The sequence below is a fragment of the Nelusetta ayraudi genome, unplaced genomic scaffold, assembly GCF_046127955.1.
Source record: "Nelusetta ayraudi isolate G7.1 ecotype Tasmania unplaced genomic scaffold, CSIRO-AGI_Nayr_v1 ptg000013l, whole genome shotgun sequence".
Taxonomy (NCBI): Eukaryota; Metazoa; Chordata; class Actinopteri; order Tetraodontiformes; family Monacanthidae; genus Nelusetta; species Nelusetta ayraudi.
Window position 1 is genome coordinate 3,225,054 of NW_027466063.1, and position 22,992 is coordinate 3,248,045.

Genomic DNA, 22,992 nt, shown 5'->3' on the forward strand with positions numbered 1-22,992 from the left:
AAAAATAAATATTCTAATAAATGATCATACATGCGGTTCAGCAAACGCTTACGTTCTTTGTCGTGAATAGCACAAAAGATCACACGTAAAACATTTGTTCAACTTTTTATTGTAATTGCAGAGCAATGATGAGTTGCACATACTGATTTCTATATAAGAAATTTAAATTTATAAAGCCAGGATATTGAGCCAGACGACTTATCCACGAGGGGAAAGAGATGGCTCATCGACTGGTTTAAATAGCACAAGAAAAACAACAGTAAACACAACACAAGAATCCAAGTTTGACAGAACGGAATGCTTGAAACTCCATGGCGAAGGAATAGACTGCCGTCGTGCCTCAGCAAAGTCAGGTTTTTTCTTATGCTGTGGCAGTGGGGGCGTACTGCATTGTTAGTCTGTCAAACTCATTCTCCTGCAGAAAAACCAAGAGCAGGCTAAAGTCAAACACCAGGAAAAACATCACACCGGGGAAACAGCTGTGTATCTCAAGCTTTGTTTTGTTGCACCACATGACCCCGTTTAAACGTTGTTTATTTACATTATTGAAGCAAAATGTGTGGCAAAGGTAAAAGATCGACAATCCAATGCCCTAGCTGGCCCTGCTCCAAAGGTACCCAGAACCCGAGTATCCAGGAAAACTGCGACCAGTAAATACATTAGTATGTATTATTAACCGTGGCATTATACTTTAACGTTCTTTTGAAAGCTGTGAGTGGACCTTGTGAACTAAACAATCGCTGGCAACAAGAAGAAAAGATAGGTAATGAGAACGAGGTAGTTACCTTGGCCAAGTAGCCTTTGAGGAATGGATGGTTTCTGTGCGCATCTTTCAGCTGAGAGAGGTACCGGTTGGTAACCTGAGGGCGGATCACATTGAAGTTACAGTGTTTGCTAAATTAACTAAAAAAGCCCTGGAACCATTCTTAAAAACCTGTTTTACTGGCATTTCAGTTGTAAAACCTAGTAAAAATGCTTTTCAACTGCTAAAAAAAAAAAAAAAAAACATCTTCAGAGCCTGTTCCTAGCCACTTTTATTGAAAGTGTTTAAACTCGGCCGGGGGAGGGGGGGGGGGGGGTGATGGGGTTGAAGGTTTTTGATTGTGACTCTAATTAAGTCATTAAGTTACTTTGACAAAGTAACTTTTACACAATCTTTACCCTAGCAACATTCAAAAATGTTAATTAAAAAATGCAATAAATAAAATAGTATTATGTTATGTTACCCATAACTACTTGGGCTTAATCAAAAAAAATATATATCTGCAGCACTTTAGCTAATCTTGAGTGAGATGTAGTAATCAGCATTTATCACAGCTGGAAACGACTGAGTGGCGAACATATGTCAGCATTTTTCTACATTTAACACTGCAAAATGTGAACTTTGTCTTGTGAACTCTGAAATCAAGGGTGTGTCAACCACACATGGCACCAGAACAATGTGAATATTTTGATGACGCTTTGCAACAGAAGATCAACACAATCGAGAAATCGTTTGACAAAATGTTTTGGCCTCAGGTCAAATATGCAGCAGAAAGGATTTTTTTTTTTTTTCAATCTTCACAAGTATAAACAAGTTCGTCTGTAGTGGCTGTCTAAACTGGTTAACCGTTTCCTTTTTTCTTTTTTTCAGACAAAACACAAGATGTTAAAACTTTTCACCTTCTAAACTGTCAATCACACGCTTTTGCAAAAAGCTTTGGGCTCAGAGTCTCACCTCAGGAGCTTTGTTCAGGTGCTGGGTCAGCACTATTAGGTTGATCAACGTCTCAGGGTGACTGCTGTCCTACAGGCAGAAGACAGATACAGACAGAGAGCCATTGTCATTGAGATCAATACTAACGGCACAGTTAGCCAAAGTTCCCTCCATGGAAGCAGAGGAGACAAAATCGTCAATGAATGCTGCATGTGTGAAACAAAACTCTGATTAGAGAGCCACGTGTCAACCTCTGCAATCGGTTTCTGGACGATGCACTTTCACCCCCAGCATTTATGTCACCAGGGTAGAACGTTTACTCGCTCCCTCCTTCCAAATGAAGGCGCTAGTTCGAGAAGAAACTGCAGTGAGCAGTTAGTGCAATAGATTTGCTGACAATACACAGGATTGACAGTCTGCGACCACATGTGCAACTATGCAGATTAAAGTATTGTTGTTTCTGGTCACAGCCAAGACTCCGTAAGGCCAAGAGTATGAAAATTACGAGCTACAATCTGGAATTACCCTTAATGACATGTCATAAGGGAATCATGGTAGGAAGTCCTTGTCTCTTTCAACCTGTCAATTCTTGAGAGTGATTTTAATGTAAACTTTCATGACACCCTGATTAGGGAGCATGCTTTGAGTTAGATGACATTACTAGGTAACTACCACTTAGTGAACATTGGCTGGCAAAATCAGCTCCTGAGTGCAGCTTTAAAAAATAATAAATAAATGTCAAGCAAAGATCACCTATAGAAAACTTAAAATCAAGGGCTGCAGAGTTGACAAATGTAAGAGTGCAATACAGTTTTGCAAGAAGAAGAATGGGAACTTGGACATAAAAGAGTGTACGGTGCCATCTGCTGTCAGAACGGCGGTATTTGAAGAGCAGTATTTAGCTGCTTACGAGCGGTTTGGCGGAAATATTTTTCTAACAGGAGACATCCGGCCTTAAATGTGAGTGTTGCAACAGCAGAGCTTAATGCCCTTGTCCGCACCAACATGTGTTTTTCATCTTGTCCCACCGACTGAATGAGAGGAATCAGTATGCAGAACGCAACACTGTCAGCTTGCTAAGAGGATCACTTTGCCCTATGCTAAATTAAAAATCAGATTAAGAGAGGTACACAAATTTGTGACATCAAAAAATGTTTGGTGACAAGCTCAACATTTAGTGTTTACACACACAATAAGCAGCTGGAGGCTTCCAGAGTAGAAACAATGGGATTGCCCTTTATGTTGGTCAGGCAGTGAAAATTGAAAAGTATTTGCAAAGTCTAATTATCTAGAACGTTAATGGAAGAAGCGAAGGTGCCATTAAAAGGTCTTTGAGGTGGTAATTCATCATAAATCCATTACAAATATTGTATGTGTGCCCAAGCACAAAACAATTTCTGTTTTTAATTATCTGTGACAAATTGTCTTTACCTATTTTGTTTTGTCTCTCAGTTGACACACTGACTAAATTGAATTTTTAAAAGAATATACTGAAGAAATGGTTCATAAACTACAACTTTCTGGCTGGTCACACTGCTGGTCCTAAAGGACACATTAAATGGTCCCAGATTATTGAAAAGCTATTATACCAATGTTTTCTGTGAATAATGTGTCTTTCGTAATATCTTTATCTGCTGATGACATTGTGGGTATTGTTATAAGAGCAAGTTCAGCAATGCTTATTAAAATTTTTGCTTCATCATCACACAAGAATTTAATGAAACCTCACTCTCAAGTAAATGTGTCTTGTAATGAGGTTTAATCCTTCATTTATATTACATGGCACCTCTAGGAACACTCCATTGTTGAGCCGGGAGTCATTAAGGAATTAATTATGAAGGATGTACATTTACTAGCCAAAGAGATATTTCAGAGCAAAATTTGTATTTCCGCACGGCAAACTGCCTTTAGTTTGACAGTTAAAATGTGATAAAAAGGAAAAACGATGCAACAAAAAAATTATTATGAAATGTCATGTACTCAAACCTTGTCAAGTGCCTCCTGAAGCACTCCCTCTGCCTCCTCCCACTTGTTCTGAGCCATGTGACAAGCTGCCTGCCCGTTGAGGAGCAGCAGTGTAGGTGAGTACTTGTCTGACAACTCCTGGAAAATGTAGTAGGCATCCTGCAGCTTCTCAGCACTCTGCAACAACAGGAAGAAGGCAATTATATGTGCTCAGCAGTGATCGTTCTGAAATGTGAATGACAAGTGCCGCACGCAAACTATACTTGTTAGTGTTTCTACTTTTAAATACTTCCAAGTCACTTTGAAAAGCTTTAGTTTGTAATGAGTAAGCTACAGAGTCGACCCAGAAATGCTTCATGGCTTTTTTAAGTTACAGATTATTTACCGAGTCAGATAGTTTACGACAGGATGAAAAACAATTTAAGTCACTAAAGTATCCACGTCAACATGATCCATTTTTCACAGAAGGGTTAGATCTGAAATATATGGATACATTTATGAATGCCTATCTCTTCACCATAGCAAGATGAAACCAAGCAGTAGCCAGCTGGGTGATGGTAGCATCTTCATCCTGTTCCTGCATCTTCTTCAGCTCTTTCCTGTCAGTATGAAACACGTAATGGCATCGCAAAGAGTCAGCACAGGCTTTTCAAAAACACAGAGCCAGATATACAGTAGTTTTAAGGCAGGTTAACAAAACCTTCATGACGACACCGTCCAGAAAAAGCATACAGATGTGTTAAGTTAGCTTTCAGAACATGAGGTAATTGCAAAACATTTCTTTATTGTATGTAATTTAGTGACATACCAGGCAAGGTCATTACGATGCAGACTCAGCAACACCTGAACAGACATGGCCATGCTGGGAGAGGGGAAAAAGACTTAGTTGAGTATAATCTGTTCCAGGCTATTGCCTATATATTACTGCTCACTACAAAGTATTATAGAGTCTTTAAATAATTTCGTAGATAATATTTCACTGTTTTGTTCAATAAATATTCAAAGAAGATGGGAAAGTGATGCTGTATGATCACTTATCTCAAAAACATTAGACTTCTGTGGCTGTTGCGTTGTCTTGAGATCTCATCCTGTCATACAAAAAAGCACGGCCGCTACTTACCACTCCAGGCTCTCTCCTTGGTGTAGGGTCCTCAGAGCAGCATCAGTGTTCTGCTCATGGTAATAAATAGAGGCCGCCATTAGAAGGAAAGTGGTGTTGGCAGCATCCACACTCTTGGCCATCTTCTTGTCCAGATCAGCAACAACAGCATCCCTGCAGTAAAATTTTTTTTTAAAGAATTCCAGGCATAATGTCATAATGTCATGAAATCATTTTAAACAGGAAAACTAAATTCTGAAGGAACAGAAAATCTTTATTGTCTACTGGAGTAAAATCAAAACAATTAATTAGAAATGTCTTCAGAAATGTTTGACTTTTCACGAGAAGATACAAAAACTGATTAAACAGAAATGTTAAAGTGTGTTTTACACCTCATCCATAATCTCCACATAAATATCAAGACCACCATTAAAATTGTAACACAATGTCAAGTTATTCATTCCATCTAATTGTATTAAAAGCATGGTTAATTATTTTGTTTTGCATTTCTAGGCCAACAAACTACTTTAAAAAAAAGAAATGAAGACACTCAGCAAAGACGTAACTCTGAAAGAAAATTGGTTGTCGATTTGCTAGAAACTGCAGGTTAATGTATTTCAGTCTCTATACCTTCTAGCCTTTTGACTGACCAAAAGTCAAATGCAATCTACTACCTTTTGCTGTCACTGGACAGGTATTCTGCAAACATCCTGACAGCTTGGAGCTCGGGTGCAGAGTTGCCCTTAATATCGTCGAGGACAACAGCATACTTTCTCTGTAACAAAAACAAAACAGACATGTATGAACATCACGCAACAGCATTCACATTATCTGGCAACAGACAACTGACACCACGAAGGACAAAAGATAAAGGTATTTACCTGGGCAATGTATGCTCTGTACAAAAAGGTGTCCCTCTCAACGTCCTTTTCTGGAGAAGACGGCTTCAAAGAAGAAACGCAGGGCAAATTTTAATATTTTGAGTGGAATTTCGCTAACTTGTTTAGCTTAGCAACGTAGCTTACGAACTCCGTTACGACAGTTGGTAACAACATGACAGACGACTGTCTTCTCAAAACATTGTAGATATGTGACACGTACCTTCACCTTCTGAGCCTCATTTATACATTGTTGATAATTGCCAATATAATAAGCATTTTTGACATCGAAAAGCTCATCGACATCACCCTGCTGCGCCGCCATGTTGACAACTTCCTGACACGTAGCGAGAAAACGTCCTGTTCCTGTTTTGCACAAAGGATTGTGGGAGATTGAGTTTCAGAAGAAAAAGAATCAGACTGGAGAGAGAGAGAGAGAGAGAGAGAGAGAGAGAGAGAGAGAGAGAGAGAGAGAGAGAGAGAGAGAGAGAGAGAGAGAGAGATAGATATGGATGAGCTCCGGCTCTGTTTATTGTTTCCTTTTTTTCTTTTTCTTTTTTAATGAAAGCTGAGCTTGTTGTTGCCAGACACTCAACTTCACTTAGTGGTTTCCGTGAGCAGCATCACAGCCAGTGGCATTAAAAAATAATAATAATAAAAAAATACATTAAAAAAAAAAACTCATTAAGAAGTCTGGCTCCGTCAATGCCCACAAAGCCCATTGTTACAAACAAAATGTGGGAAGGACAATGATCAAACCGCTGTCCATCACAAACAGTCCAGACCACCCTCTGTGCACCAAACATTGGACATATGGCTTGTGAGTTGTCATTCCACCTCCAGTCAATAACATTTTACGACACCTCACCACTATGCAGTAGAGTCGCAGGTGCGGGTAGTCATTTTTAGTCAACTGCAAGTAACACTGAGTTCAACTTGAGCGATAACCTTATACACGTCTATCTGTCTATCTATCTATCTATGGGACTGTTACACACCACCACTAGGGGGCGCACTCGGGCGGTGTCGCCATACTGCAACTATTGATAGTCGTAAAGCAGCACAACTGCCAAACTGCATAAATACACCGCAGCACAGCCGGAGTTTGGGCAGTGGGTGAAGAAAAAAACCCCAATACGGGCTAATATAAGTAAATTACCTCAGCGTTTTAAAAGTACGTTCAGGCTATTTTGACCTCAGGGGTTCCTGCCTCCTCCTTGGAGAGATGACAGATAGAGAGAGAAAAAAATACTTCCTGTGTCTTGAAAACATCCGCTGACAAATCTAAACAGCAACCCCTCCACACACAATGCGTTATACACCTCTGGGGGGGGGAAATGAGCGTTGACAACGTGTTGCAGCTCGAGAGAGAATAAATGCATGACCGAGCCACCCAGTACATTATTTAAGCCATGACAGCAAAAACTGCTGTGCAAAGTTCCGGTTTATTGTTCCCCCCCGAAACACAATTTCCTCTGGGAAATTCTCAGCCTTGGGACCGTGTGGGACAGCAGGCTGGACTAGGATAATTACTGGAAACCCAAATGGCCAGGGATGGGAAGTTCTAGCTGGGGGGGGGGGGGGGGGGGGGGGTGTCCTTTCCTAAGAGCTGATTGGTCAGCTCCAGCGCCTGCGTTGCTTCTTTATTGGTTCGAGTAGACATCAATCAGTCGATTCTCAGGTTCCCCTCAAGTTTAAAACTTTTTTTTTTACGAGGAGGAGGAATCGAGTTACAAGCAAACTCTTGTAACCGATCTCCACGGCAGCCCCGGAGAAGAAAACACTCAATAATTCACACATCTGTGCCTGATACGCGGCTACACGACACAAAAACAGGAGCAACAAAGGGAGGAGACGCTTGTTATTTTTTTTGGTTGTTTTTTTTTTGTTACCAAACAAGTGAACCAACAGGAACATGATGTGATGCGACCTCTTTCGGTCCCAGCAAGGATGAAGACTTGAGGGGATTTTTCGCCGAGATTAACTTGTCATCTTGTTTACCGACCTGTGACGTGAAGGGGAAAACACAAAAAGGTGAGTTCTCGTCAACTACGACCAAGTGGGTCCCCGCGGTTCCGCAACTTTAAACGAAACGTCGCACCATAAAAGTCTCACCAACTGATGCGTCCTTTATCAGAGGGCCGTGGTTAAATCAAACCAGGTTGAACATCCGCTCGCCCTTCATGCTGCTGTCAATGTACAGATAAGGGATACGTGTGAAGAAAAATAAAGTTCTTTTTGCCACTTAACGTGCTTTTGGGAGTAGTTTTTTTTTTTTTTTTTTTTATTTATGATAATCGCGGAAGCGATGAGTTGAAACATCCCTTTGCATTTTTACTAGGGGCGTGAGTTTATCATAGAGCGTAGAATTGTATTGATTACTACTGAGAATATAGTTTCTGATTCTGGTTTTGGAAGTCAGCGCTGACACTTGTGTGGGGTGTGACTTTTGGTCGTGAGTGACGCTACCACGAAGAACAACGCACTGGAGGCAAGTAAACGTTTGCTTGTTTGTTGAATAAATGTCGAATGTTGACTAAATAGTAAAGGAGTTGCACAATGGCTAACTTAATAAAGGGAGTGGCCACGTTTAAAAAACAAAAAACAAACTTTGTGTAAATAATGTGTTTATTGCATGACACAATAGCTGTGGCTCATCGCCGTGCAAATGCATTTAGCTCTCATTTAGAACTTCACACTACTGAAATGAGGAACATTGACTAATGAAATGTGACAATGAAAATGCTTTGCTCCCTGTTGGCCCTTCACTCGTCCTCCTGGTTTTTTGGTTTTCTTTGTTTTGTTTATTGCCACTGCACATCCAAAGCCAGACTGAAAGGGCCGGAGATATTTTGAAAACAGGCGTGTGTTTTGTGACATATTTCTGTGTTTACATTGTACTGCGTCTGTGCAAGAACAAGGCTGCAGTGTGGATGAATAGGTGCACTGTGCAGCCGAGTGCCCTGGCAGGTATATAGCAGCACCACATTATCATGCACAGCCACAGACATGTCAACCGGATTATGGCCTTTCGTTCTAGACTCGGGGCTTTTCCTGTTGCCTTGCGTGTGCTCAATCAGTGCAGAAATAATGTGCAGGGTTTTTGTTTTTTCAGGTTTTTTTGCCTGCTCTGTTTGATTTAGTTGCCTGGTACCCCTTTGGGTTTTCCGTTGGTGGTAGCAATGGTGACAGACTGAAGAAACTGAAATTGACATCACCCATTGACGGTTTTGGTTGTGACTAAAATATGTAAAGCTTCAGGCTAAAAAGTTAGCGCTGGATGTTGTTTGTTACGGTTGTTTTAAGACATCTTCTCATGGACATTGTCATCATCTGGTTTCCTTCCATTCCGTTTGACGCTTTAAACCACTTGTCAGGTTACAGGGTTTTTTTTTCATCATAACAGAAAGACATTGCTGTGACGCCACTGAGAAAACTACCAACTGGAGAATGAGCCTTAAAAAATCATGGCAGGCACTTATTTTTCTAATAATAATAATAATGATGATTTAAATGAAGCTAATTCAATGAAAATTATCATATGTTAGAGTCCCTCTAATACAATTGGCATGCATTACCTCCAACACAGTGTGGAATTTTGCAACAAAAAAAAAATTGAATTCCAATGAATGGAAATATGATGTTTACATTTCATGGCTGGCTTTAATGGATATTTGCTTTCCTTCATTAACCATAGCCCCGTGCTTTGTAATGGCTCCCTTACTGTTTTTCAACGCTATTGGATTCTGAACGATAAGAAATGACGAAACATCATAATTAGGCAGAGGGATTTGCAGCTTCTGGTTAGACTTGTGTAAGTATCTCAGTGTAACTCTATTTACGTTGTCCTCGTGCTCTAAGTGACTCTCGGAGGAGGATAATGAAGTCCCATTTCCACACATTCCCAACACAGTTAAGGTCAGAGCCTAAAAGAGGTGCAGAAATGCTGGAGAGGCAAGGAGTCCTGCAGAGGGGAATCCATGGTAACATCACCGGCAAGACAAGAGAGGTGTTCGACTTGCTTACCGCGCTGCAATGTTCAGCTGTGCATGCGACGCAGGTGGCCAGTGGTTGCCCTGGAAACATGAAACACTTCGAACATGTGTCTTTGCCTTATTAATGGTTGTTGTTTCAGATACTGAGGGACGGCGGCATTATCTTATATCTTATAGCTACAATGAGAAGTAAAACACACGTTTTTTCTGTCTGACCTTGTTAATTTTATTCAATTCGAACTGTAGATCAGCAACACATGTCACAATATTCACACAATATGCACTAACAGGTGGAATGAGGGGTTTGAAAACGGGATAAAACTGGTTCTGAATATTTCACTGGTAAAAGGGTTCAGTTGTTACCAGCTGTTGTTTGACCTTTGAAATGAATCACTATCTGTTTTGGATCAATCTCGAGCTGAGTTTCCAGCTCCTTGTGTGCCTGCATGGTTTTCTCAATTGCATGAGGTCAGGATGATTACCATCGCAAAATTAGGTGGTAGAAAATGGTTTGACTTGCATGAGAAATTGTTCTTGCACAAACTAGGAAATGGAAACAGTGAATTGGTGGAGTTAAACTTCGCTCTACTTGCTGGAAGTGCACCCTAATTTGCATTTTCTTTTGGATAAACTTTTGAAAGTTTGCCTTTAAACAAATTTGACCGTGGTGCATGTCAACAGCACCATTTATAAAATTATTTTTCTCCTGTTGTCCTCAGTTTTATCATCTCGTCGGCTCCAACAAGCGCCATCCTAATCGAACTGACGCCAGTCTTTCTTTATTTACACTTCGACAAATTGACTTCACCGTCTCAAGCACACCCTGATTGAGAACAAGGAAATCCCCCCAAATCCTATGCAAACGGCTCGAATGACTGAAGCCAGCAATCAGTGTTTTGGGTCTTATCCTCTATAATTTTGTTTTGCAGATTATTGCCGAAATACCCTGAAACATCATGATATTATTTTACGTCCTTATCGCCCACCTCCTCGTCGCAGCTGTTTCCTCCTCATGCTCCCTTTTGTTCTCTAAGCTAGACACGCTGGTATTTTGCCACTTAATGGCACCACCAAGTTAACAAATTACGCTCTCTGGGCTGGAAGTACCGAAAATGAGTCATCATACATCCTGCTCTTATGGGGTGGAGGGGGTCCTAATTAAAACACAGTGGACCTGCACATCAATCAAGTCCCCAAGTACCTGTTGGCAGCTTGATTGCGTCCTGCGGTACTTGCGGCCCTGTCTAGGTCATGATTAAGGTGCGAGCGGTACTCAATTAAGACACGTGACGTGGCTTTCGTCGGAAAGCGGAGCGGGCCTGTTTCCCTCTCTGCCGTTCATATTTCCCCGTTTGTCTCAGTCCCAATCAGCTCAGCTGTGGCCGCAGAACATCTACCCACTGACGGATTGCAAGTGCCAAAAACAAACGTTGCCACGGAGTGTTTGTGCGTTGGCCCGGCTGTGGGCAGCAGCAGCTCCATTCCCAGCCTTATTATTATAACACGCTGGCTGATGCTCCCTGAGAGAACATCACAGCCGCTTGCGTCGCCCGTCCTTCCCCCTTCCCACCCACACACCCACCCAGCTCTCCCCACAACCTGTTGCGCCCTATAGCGCACTCGCCTCAAGTCTATTTTGGTCAGAATCGGCAGGCTGAATTATTAATCTTTGATCTATTATATGCCGATGTGTTAATTATTAATTGTTCGTCGGCAGATCAGAGGAACTGTAAAGAAAGGCTAAAGATGGGGGGGAACACTCTGGGAGCGAATAGCCCTGATTGCTTCCCTTTTTTTCCCTTTTCAAGGCTTCACAGATGGCGACTGTGTGGGAGGATGAGGGGGGAAAAAAGGCAACGGCGCATAACCGCCATACAAAGATCCACTTTATTTAAAGCACGCCCATTTACCTGCTCGTCTGCCATGGATCCAATTATGGCGCTCTTGTCGGCGCCACTGGAGTAGATGGGTTGTGTGTACCAAAAAAAAAGAAAAAAGAGCACGACGCGGGGTACGATGTATACACGCACTAGCTTCACACGCATCGGTTCTCCCATTACCCGTCTCGGGAGAGAGAGAGGGGGCGACACAAACACTACAGAAGTTGATGAAAGACAAAATGGGCCCGTCCCTGAAATCCCGCCACTGATTCCCTGACTGGAGTGGCTCCAGTGGTGCGGCTCGTTTTGAGTGGCTGTGTGTCCTCCCGCCGCACAAAGCACGGATGCACCTTATATAATGGGCAGGACCGTCTATTGTTCCTCAGAGTGGAGGCAGATTATGACGTACAGCCGAGGAGAATCTGCAGAGGGACAAGTTTTGTGATTCAAGATTTGAAGTTCTAATTATATCATCACGCGCTCGGTCGTCGTCTGCAGTTTCTCTGCATGGATGGATTGCCCGTTGTCTCGTTTTTCTTTGCTTTTTTGTCCTGGATTTGAATGCGTGATTGGAGAAGTTGGAAAATTTAGCGCCCTAGTCCAGCTTTTCGGCCTTCCCTGTGTTTACCTTGTACTTGTGGGAGTTCCAACAAAAGGCAGCTAAGCAAATACAGCATGTTCACCGTGTGCACACGCAGTTCAAACAGCAGCCAGTGCAGTTAAACAGCCCCACACTGAAACCTGTCTTGGTGCTTATCGGGTTCAGCTTCATCTGCAGCCATATCAGAAGTGTTGATTCATCTGAGTGCATGTTGCTGCTTGTTATATCACTTTTTATTATTTAATTGGACCCCGCAAGCTTGTTTTTTTTTTTTTCATGGACTGATGCAACCTTCTACAACAGTGATGCTCAAGCGTAGGGAGATGTTGGAGAGCATTTTCAACTGTTTCTTGACCAAGCAAATATGAGCAGGAAAGGTCACAGCAGCTGTTGTTTTAGTGTCTGCAATTGTTCTGTGTAGGGGTTTGTAAAAATGTATTCAAGTCTCTGAATTAAGAGATGTATATGTATATATTTTTGCTTCTGTGTCCTCTCACAAATCTTTATTCATGCTTCACAGGATGCACAGTAGCATCCTGTCGCCCCCTAGTTAAAGATTAATGCATTTTATTACATCCATTTGTTTAACTAGCAGACTGGAAATGCACTATTCCCAAATGTACTTTACATAGCACTCCTAAATAGTACTTGCATACTGTCTGTATGTCCATGTAGTGAAAAAGACAGGTCAACGCATTTTAGAATAGTAATATAAACATTCTATTGGATTTGCTGTTTTATAAATGTTAATGTAGTAAACCCTTTAACAAATCCCATGCTTTCTGATTTTAAAGGTGTTTTTTTATTGAAATATTTTGTTTGGCCATTTTTTGAAGCACTCCTCATCTTCCAGCCAGGCCGAGGTCGAAACAAAGCTTCAAGGCCATTGGCTGCACTCGGGAGGCTCTCGGTCACAGTACGGCTTTCGTGGACCTTATAATTTTTTTTAATCTGCCCCGAATTAAACGTTGCAACCAATCTGAGTGAATTACGAGGGGCGGGAGCAAAGGTTAGTGTCAAATATCAGAAATAATTAGCGGCATGCTCTCGGCTCGAGGTCTGATTACCAGCTAGCATTGCGCCGTGTTTTTCCGGCCACGCGGTAATAAGTCATGTCTATTCAGAGCAGCCGCAGAGTGCAGCACATCTCTGACACGGAGCCGCTCGCCGGTAATCAGCCCCATCGCAGTGCAGTCAAGATCTCCTCCCTGCTGATAGAGTTGTGCCTGTCAGGGTCATAGTGCTCCAATCTGTGTGACTACTGATCCCAGAAGAATATGAAAGTCGTGACATTTTCTGCTGCCGTCGACCAATCACTCGCAGGACGAAGTGTCATGGAAAGTTCTGCTCTCTGTCTCTCGCTCTCCCTCTAACTCGCTGCGGTCGAAACGGGTTTCACTCCTCAACGCCGACGGTTATCGTCCAAGCAGCAGAGATTGGCTGCAGCTTGTTGGAGTGTTGAAATTTTCCACGTTTTGCAGCCTCTTCTCCCTGGGAAGACACGGTGTGTCTGAGTGAATGGAGCTGGCGGAGGCTGCAGGTGGATCTAATTTCTGGCTCCTTTTGCACCTTCCATACATTGTGTGTGTGTGTGTGTGTGTGTGTGTGTGTGTGTGTGTGTGTGTGTGTGTGTGTGTGTGTGTGTGTGTGTGTGTGTGTGTGTGTGTGTGTGTGTGTGTGTGTGTGTGTGTGTGTCGTCTCTGCAGTCTGTGTCCCGGATCCTGGCTGAATGGAAAAACTGAAGACGGTGCTGAGTCACGTTCAGTCTGAACATGAGTGACAAGAGGGAAAACATGTGGTTGTGACGTGCAGCTCGCGTGTCAGTCATGGTTGGAAAGACACGCCTGGTATCATGGGTTGGTTTTTAAACTGACAGGCGATGTTGCGGCTGCTCCACTGATCTCAACGATATTCAAAGATCGTCATTCATTTTGGTTTTGGTTTTTGCTTCCTGTTGTTATTTGCAGATCTTGAGGTCGTTTTCAACTCTTGTACAGGAGTCAGATCCCAAAAGCTTCAGCTCTGGATTCTTGCCAATTCATTTAGCCAAATTCTGATTGAAAGTCTTTTTAGTATAAATTTTTTCTTCATCACGTACTACCTGGATTGCCAGTTTACAGTTCCAATTGTTAAACACATCATTTAAAAGATACCTGTTAGTGCTTGTTGAAATTGTACCAGAATTAGAGTCAACATTCATCACCTTTTGGATGGTTGAATCTCTTTTTTTAAAACATACATCCACTTGTACAGTATTACTGTCCTGTGCTTTATTTACTTGATGAAGGATTCTCATCATGTGCAGTTTGCCCAGCCAGTGGGCTCCATTTCCAGTCCAGGCCAAAGTGATGGACACGCATGCTGACGTGTTTGTCCCTCCAACCAGTCAGAGAGACAAGTTAACATCTAGTGACAGCCAGCAGTAGCCGTTGCCTCGCAACCAAAGTTACAGAAAGCTCTCTAATAACATTAAATTTGATGATCTGGGGACAATATATTTGTTAGGACCCCTTAAGTTGTATTGTAACCACATCCAAGCCGCTGTTTTAACAATACTCATTAATGTATTGGTCTCGCACGTCTCCAGAATGGCCAAGCTGCGACGATGTTGAGTGGAAACGACAGCCGCTTGGCAAAGTCATTCCGTGTCCTTTCCTTTCCGTGAACGAATCAGGGAAAAAAACTGGCCCCCAGGTGTCGAGGGCTTAACCTGCCCCGGAAACGCAGAGGAGCAAAGCAAATTAAAACCCAAATAGCGCAAAAGGCCTTCGGAGCTCCGCCTGACCCGGCCTCCGCGATCGTCCCAGAGACGAAGCGGACGGTCCGGAATGTTTTTCGTCTTCCTACCTCGGCCGCCTCCATGGGACCCGTGGCTCGTGATTTCAGGACATAGGTCCCAGGTTTAGCGATCCAGGCGCCGTCCATCCATTCATCCATCCATCCAACTCAGTTCTACATTGATTCCGGTTCTCTTGTCTCTTCCAAAGGAACGCACGCTGGCGCTCTGATGGTTTTGCAGCTCATCTCGCTGCCGTAATTACGCCGAAGGCAGTAATCTGTCTTTGTTTCACCCCCTCCGTTTCCAGCTGCTCGACAAATCAGCCCTTGCAGTTTAATGTGTGACTTCCCTGTTGACATCTTTTTATTTTTGTCTCGCCGCCCACTTCTGTTATCTTTACAAACTCTTCACCCTAAGTAACGGGCAGATGCTGCGTCAGTGCCGGCCACGCCGTCCCTGAGCGCCAGCCAGACTTCACAGGCCATTTAGATTCGGCTCAAACCGCTTTCATGCTGCAGAACCCGTGATTGAAAAAAAAGAGAGAATGAAAAAAAAACCCTTTCATCACTTCAAGAAGCCATCCCACAAGGACCTTTTTCTCCACGCGAGCCTTTATTTTCCTCGCCTTGGGGAAAACGGAGGCGGAGAAGTGACGCTCGCCCTCCATTGTCGAGATAAGACGAGTGCCAGGTGTCTGTTATGTCACTTTGCAGCTTCGCCGAGGTGGAGGAGGGGAAAAAAAGAAAGAAGGAGGAGAAGAAACCCTCACGACAAAGTCGGGGCGTTTGCATCGAGCGGCGGCAGGCAAACGCTCCTCGTCGCCTCCCTCCGTCCATTGTTCGCTAAAGCCCAGAGCCGTGATGCTCTCGGACAGCGGTGGAATATAATGAGCTCGATTAGAGAGAGAGAGAGAGAGAGAGAGAGAGAGAGAGAGAGAGGGAGGAAAAAATCCCTCTTTCACACCCGCGGCCCGAAAGGGAATCTTGCTTCTCTTAATGTGCCCATTATCCACTTTGGACTCCTGCAAAACTCCCATCCAGTCCGTCAACAAGGGCACGCAGTGAAGGAGAGGTGACGGAATGAAGAGATTCTTATCTCACTGCCAGCCAGCCCTGGTTATAGAGATCTGCTCTTTGACACACGCACGCACGCACACACACACATACACACACACACTTTTTTCTCCATGCCAAGTGTCTTTCTCTCGCTCTCATCCATTTCACACGCGTTGCGTCAGGACGGGATTCTGTCTTACAAGTGCGGCAAAGTTAAAGAGTTTCATCGGGTGTAAAGCAGCGGATGAGGACCGGGGTCCCCCCTCTCCCCTCCCCCATCCCTCACCCTCCGCACCCATCCCTCCCCCCCACATCAGCACAGCCACCGAGTCCAATTTAACATCCGGCACCCGAGTCGACAAGTGAGGCGGTGCGACTTGATTCGACATGAAACACTAAATAAATGACCTCTCGCTCCCCCCTCCCCCCAGATTGATGTTTCAAGACGCTCTCCTCTCCTCTTCTATCCTCTCCTTTCTTCTCTTCTCCTTCACTCTCCTCTTCCCTACTCTCTTTTCCTCCTCTCCTCTCTTCCCTTCTCCTCTCTTCTCCTATCCTCTCATTTCTTCTCTTGTCCTTCCCTCTCCTCTCCTCTCCTCTTCTCTACTATCCTCTCCTCTTTTTCTCCTCTCCTCTCCTCTCTTCCCTTCTCCTCTCCTCTGTGTGTCCCCTCCCTGGGCTGAAGCATCCTGCTGACACCCTCTCTCCCTCTCTCCCTCTCTCTCTCTCTCCGAGGAGTCTTATTGATATTCTTGGAGAGGCGCTGCGGAGGGAGGGATGGAGGGAAGGGGAGCGAGAGAGAGCGCGAGTGGAGTGAAAGTCGCACCGTGGCGTCAGACGCTCCTCTGCCGTCTAGTAGCAACAACGGTGAGAATCACACGGTGCCCAGCAGGAACATGTCGCACACTATTTTTTCTTCTTTTTTTCCCCTCCTTCCTTCAGCTCTGCTAAATAGAATCCTCCCTGCGCCGAAGTTTCATTATTCCCTTGGCACACCCGCACGCACGCAGCGGGGGTTATAGTCGCGCAAATTGCCAGTCACACAGACTTTCCAGTCGAGGCTTCGCGTGGCGCTCAGGGATCTGCATAATGACGAGGCCTCCGATGTGACTCGGCTCAGCCGTAATTATTTGTACTGTGACGGCCTCATGTCGGGTGACGTTCAGAGCGTCAGCGGCGGCCAGACGGGAGAGGGATTTCCCTGCCAGCTGCGGCGGGTTTCTTTCTGTTTTTTTTCCCCCTCCGCTACTTTGAGAAATGCACGCACGTCATGTTTCTCGCAGAGTTGGGGAAATTAGTTTGTTGATTTTGGAATGTTTATCGAGCGAAATTAACCTGCATGTCTGTCTGTCTGTCTGTCTGTCTGTCTGTCTGTCAATCCAAAAAAGGAAACAAGCAAAACAGGCAACATTTTTTTCATCTTTTTTTCACTTCCCTGAATTCAGACCCTGCTGTTTTTTGGCGTCACGACAAATGAAACATCTCGACTTGACTTTCAACGCCGGTCTTGCCTTTTAAAGCAAAGTCTGCTTCTTTAACTGTCCTAAATGCCAGATGCGTCTCTAACATTTGCTGTGGCCTTTGAAAAGCTTCAACACGTCACAGACTTTTAGTCCCTATTACAGCCGTCCAAACATGATCACAAATTGTTTGTGCGTATATTGTATTTCTTCTATTGACCTTGAATAGTACTGTAAAAGAAAATCCAAATCCAAACCCAGGTTGTATTTTAATGTATTTTATTTCAAATCTGGAACTCCTACAGGGCGCCGTCGGCTCTCCCGGTTGCTTCTGTACCTTCCAAACTTGTGGAAGGTCTCAACAAAGCATCACTTCTAGCAGACAGCTTCTTCTTCTGCTGAAAATTTTTTATTTAAATTTTAATTCATATCTGTAAATGTGAAAAAAAGAAGACACTGAAGGGGGGGAAAAAGCCACCCTGTCTTTCAGTTTCCAAGTTGTTTCCAGCAGAGCGAGCAGTTTAAGGACAAGTTGGCGGTGCGGAGGAGATATTCTGACATTTGTAATTAATATTAATGAAAATAAGTCATAGTTGCAGTGCGATTACACTACCAGCAGAATGAAATTGAGAGAACGTTTTAGTCAGATTAATGAATGTGTTACTTTTCGGTTCTTTTTTGCTTGTGTGTGTCCGTGTGTGTGCAAGAATAGACTCGGCTAAATCAGGCAAAGATGAGTTTTTCTTCCTCCTCCTCCCTTCCTCCTCTGCCTCGCTGCCGTGCTTTTCCCCCTGCGGTTCTCGAGCGGGGGCAGTCGTCATTGCTGTTGTCATGTTTTTTTTCCTTTTTTTGTTTCTTGCATGTTTGTTGACGGAGGATTTTCTGGTTTCCCTTGAACATCCGTGAAGGTCAGAGAGCCAGGGTCTGCGAATTTATTCTCCCTTTCTCTCTTTCTTTTTCATTTTCAAAGCCGGAATAGATAAACAAACAAACCAGTGTCCCTCGGAAACATCTCTCCAAATGTCGAGGTGCTTGCGGCCGGTGAGATTGGGATGAGGCTGGAGGAGCATCATGTGCGTCATGTAAATTCACCAATGCGATCGCACCGGACCTCCAAAAATATCATGCACTCTCTGCACAGCGCTGCTGACTTTCTTTCTTTTTTTTTGTACTCTTGAAAGTGAAATGACATATTCCTCTCTAACTACCTTGTAAGCCCCGAGCCCACAGGGTTGCCAGGACTAATTTGACAGCTGCCACAGCTCATTATCTGATGAAGGAGACGGTCCTCTGCCCCGCCGCAGCTTTAACATAGTGTTGATGTTACTCGCAGTCGCAAGTCCACACATTTGCAGGCTGCAATTTGGACAGTTTGACTTCCCAGATGAGAGAAAGTCAGCGTTATTACCTCAGACTCTTATTTGCGACTGTGCAGTGATGACTCTGCAGCGGTGGCCGGGGGCAGTAGGTTTTTAATCTTGTCCATCTGTCCTTCCGAATTATGCGATAATTACATTTTGTAAAGCCGTTGGCTTGGACTGAGGGGGGGCTGCTTATTAGACTCCGCAGGCCTGAAGTCAAGACCACTGTGACCCATTAATAGTTTTCGAGTTGTAGCAAATTTGCTAATTCTGACAGAAACGGTGAATTCGATGGTCGGTTTTACTGGTGTATTGTTTGTTTGTTTTTTTCCCTAACCTGGTGATGATCGCGTCGTGTTTCAGGTCAGATCCACGCTGTGATTTCTTTTTTTCAGCCGTCCCAGTGGTGGACGGCCGTTGTGAGGGGAAACACGGTGCATTCGTTGGTCTTGGCTCTGGTCCTGTATTGCCCTGCGGAACGGCTATAAGGATGGTCGTTGTTGCGATCCTGCAGCCAACGACGGCCCGCGATAAAATTGTGAAAGTGTCAATTAACGGACAGAAACGATGTCGAGGACATTTTATTCCTGGGCGAGCGACATCATCCATTCACGAAACGGGAGTGAACGCAGAGTGTAAATTTGCATTTTTATTATGCAGCCCATTATGCACAGCAAACTTCATGCTGTGGCCAAGTTTATTTCATTCACCGTGCACGGTGGCGACTCGCTGGGCATTTTTTAATGTGGTTAAAACCGCAGAGTGCGTCATTGGAATTATAATAGTGGAACATTTGAATGAATTAATCCACTTTATTTGTTGTCTTTGGTCATCTCCAGACTTGGACATGGACTCTTTCAGCACCAAGAGCCTCGCCGTGCAGGCGCAGAAGAAGCTGATGAGCAAGATGGCCACCAAGAGCATGGCCAGCCTCTTCATCGACGACACCAGCAGCGAAGTGCTGGACGAGCTGTACCGCGTCACCAAGGAGTACACGCGCAACCGCAAGGAGGCCCAGAAGATCATCAAGAACCTGGTGAAGATGGTGGTGAAGCTCGGGGTGCTCTACAGGAACAACCAGTTCAACGGCGAGGAGCTCATGCTGGTGGATAACTTCAGGTAGGCGGCGATGACACATGAAAATACTTCAGATAGCGGAACGTTCGGCTTCAGCTAGCGTAAAGACTTGCGACGCTTAAGCTGACCGTGTCGTTTAAACTGAGGTTTTTAAAGAGGACATGCAGGACCTCCATGTGGTCCTCCTTGGTTTACGTTTTCTGTCACTTTTTATTTAACTTGGCTTGCTCGATGGGCCGTTTCCTGAAAACAAGCCGTCCCAACAATCATCCATGAGCCCACAGAAAGTGTTTGTCAGGTGGAGGCAACACTCAGAAATCTTTCAGTCCTACCAGATTTGTTCCTACTTAGCCGGATCGCTGCTGCTCGACACTTTCTTTCAAGTGAGAGAGGTGACCGCAAGCTAGCTGTGCTACACCCAAAGTATTTCAACTAAATATGCCAGTTGGCAAGTCAAAGCCTAAAACTATAAAACTACCATTTTGACACTTCCAGACAACCCAGCTGCTCCCCCCCCAAAGTTATTGTCAAATTGGGGATACAATGAAATGTTCAAGAACACAACTCTGAATATCTGCATTGTTTCACAGATTTTATGTGGGACTCACAGGCGCTGCTACCTGGTATTCTTTGGAGTTTAATGTATTAGAAGATGGTAGTTTGAAACCAAATGAGGCCACTCAATTTCTGACACAAGGGCGGCGCCGCTGCTCTAGTTATCCCAGCAGAAAAAAGAAGGTTTGTCAAAAACGTGCATGGATGATATTTTGTCGCACAGGGCTGTAAATCTCAGCGTCGGAACGCCGTTAACGTGCACGTTTGCAATGATTAATTGCGAAAAATTTGCATTTATGATCGGTTTACGTGTTTTTTTTTGTTTTTTTCAAGCAAAATTTTGAATTTTGCGAAACATTTGCTCGGAGAAAGTGGGGAAGCTGACATGAGTGCGTGAATGATGGTAATTGTGATGGAGATGCAGCTGCTATAAAGGACAATGCTGAACTGTGTGTGTGTGTGTGTGTGTGTGTGTGTGTGTGTGTGTGTGTGTGTGTGTGTGTGTGTGTGTGTGTGTGTGTGTGTGTGTGTGTGTGTGTGTGTGTGTGTGTGTGTGTGTGCGCGCAGCTGAACTTTTTCCTTAAGAAAAAAAAAAATCACACAAGCCAGCACTTTCTATTTTTGCCTCCCTCTGCTTCCGCCCGGGTCAGAGTTAGAAGCTGACAGCCTCTCCTCCTCCTCCTCCTCCTCACTCCATCCCTCCATCCCTCCCTCCCCGGCCGCCCCGCAGGAAGAAAGTCCACACTCTGGCCATGACGGCGGTCAGCTTCCACCAGATCGAGTTCACCTTCGACCGGCGCGTGATGAGCGCCCTGCTGAACGAGTGCCGCGAGCTGCTGCACCAGGCCATCAGGCGCCACCTGACGGCCAAGAGTCACGCGCGCGTCAACCACGTCTTCAACCACTTCGCCGACTGCGACTTCCTGGCTACCCTGTACGGGCCCACCGAGGTCTACCGAGGCCACCTGCAGAGAATCTGCAACGGGGTCAACAAGATGCTGGACGAGGGCAACCTCTGACCTCCACCTTGACCTCCACCTTGACCTCGGCCTTGACATTCACCTTGACCTTCACATTGACCTCCGCCTTGACCCTTGCAGGATCATTTCTTGTGACAATCAGGAACATTTTTATTGTTATGTTATGTTATGTTATGTTATGTTGCTTTGTGTGTGTATCTGTGTGTGTGCCGGTTCGTGCGTGTGCATGTGTGCGCACACGCCTGTCTGCCTGCCTTTCAGCATTATTGCTACACTGAAATGTATCCAGTCCAAAGTTTTGTTCAAACCCAACAGATGTGTTTTTGGGGTTTTTTCTCCCCGCTCTGTTCTTCAAGTGAATGTAAACTTCTCTTTCTTATCAGTGTATTATTCAGGAGTCAGGGGGCCGCGACAGCTGCGCCTCGGAAGAAAAGTGTATTTTTATCTTCTTTCCAAGGGCACTATTCTCGCTCTCTTACTTAATCAAAGGGACGCGAGCGGAGGCGCCGGCCCGCGGTGATAAACTCCGCTTTGTGCTTTTCTAGATGACGAACAAGATTTTGGAAGCAAGCAGGAGAGGAAAGACAGAAGACCCCCATCCCACAACTCCGTCCGACAGCCGCAGGACGTAAAAAATATTTTTTCAATTTGTTTTTTGTTCTTCTTCATTTTTCTCTATTGTGTGTTTTTTTTTCTTTCTTTTTATTGCCCCATGGTGGCTTTTGCACTTGAATCTCAAACAAGCGCTGTACTGTATTTTCTCCTGTAATGCCGAACACATGTGAAGTGCTGACTAATCCTGCTTAGCCTGCGTCTCGCGTCTCCCGCCATCAAACACTGAAGTCCATTCTGTGGAAAAACAGAAAAAGAAACAGGCTGTTGTTCAAGGCGAACCCATAAATCCAGTTTTACTTTTCGTGAACAGCCACCACAACTGAAGGATAAGTATTTGGGTTGACTGTACAGACCCTAAACATGAAGGAATTTAATTTTCTTTTACCCCCCGCCAACTGTGACTCCTCGATGGCAATTTTTTTTTTGTTTTTTTTCCCTCCCGTAAATGTCACATTCGCAGCTGGACAGCAGCGAGTGCTAAAGGTTGCTTTGGCATTTTGTCACAGGTGGCATGAAGTGAAGCTCTCGCATGCTGTGGGTGGGTGTTCCAGGTCCGGGGGGAGAAAAAGCGCTAACCTCCTGTTTAAATTCTGATGGATGTGAACTCGCAGAGACTCCCAGCGAGCGGACGGATGAAAAGGGCCGGACAAACGATGTGAAAAGGGGCCCGGGCCGCCCATTTTTTCCGAGATTATAGAACATCTAAAGCACAGCACCTGATCTTACACTCCCTCTGCAATTACAGCTTTCAGCTGTGGCTGGTATAATGGGGCCGCCGTCGAGCAGCGACTTCCTGTCGGCGCCGCAGCCTCACCTGAAATCATCGGTTTCGCTTTTTTTTTTTTTTTTTTTTTTTTTGTATGGTTGTTGTTGTTTTTTTAAATTGAAAGATGTCTTTTTCCCCCCAATGGGAGAAGCTCATGAATAGTTCCAACTGTCCATCTCAAACCAACAAAGCGCATAATAACCATCTTCCCTTTTTTTTTTTCATTTTTT

The 22,992-nt window shown here is 44.4% G+C and overlaps 2 protein-coding genes across 2 annotated transcripts; one reads left to right on the forward strand and one right to left on the reverse strand.

Moving 5' to 3' along the window:
* Positions 1-93: 93 nt before the first annotated feature.
* Positions 94-6,004, reverse strand: cope (COPI coat complex subunit epsilon). Its single transcript, XM_076022852.1, has 10 exons — positions 5,862-6,004; positions 5,642-5,704; positions 5,435-5,535; positions 4,782-4,934; positions 4,470-4,523; positions 4,179-4,260; positions 3,683-3,838; positions 1,718-1,786; positions 786-860; positions 94-415 (listed from the first exon to the last, which is right to left on the reverse strand). Exons 1-10 carry the CDS (start codon positions 5,961-5,963, stop codon positions 362-364), a joined length of 909 nt encoding a protein of 302 aa, XP_075878967.1. The 5' UTR covers positions 5,964-6,004; the 3' UTR covers positions 94-361.
* A 10,691-nt stretch (positions 6,005-16,695) lies between these two features.
* On the forward strand, positions 16,696-21,493 carry tnfaip8l1 (tumor necrosis factor, alpha-induced protein 8-like 1). The gene is made up of 4 exons (XM_076022853.1): positions 16,696-16,815; positions 19,609-19,888; positions 21,132-21,424; positions 21,478-21,493. The coding sequence occupies exons 2-3, from the start codon at positions 19,617-19,619 to the stop codon at positions 21,418-21,420; spliced, it is 561 nt and encodes a 186-aa protein (XP_075878968.1). The 5' UTR covers positions 16,696-16,815; positions 19,609-19,616; the 3' UTR covers positions 21,421-21,424; positions 21,478-21,493.
* Positions 21,494-22,992: the final 1,499 nt, after the last annotated feature.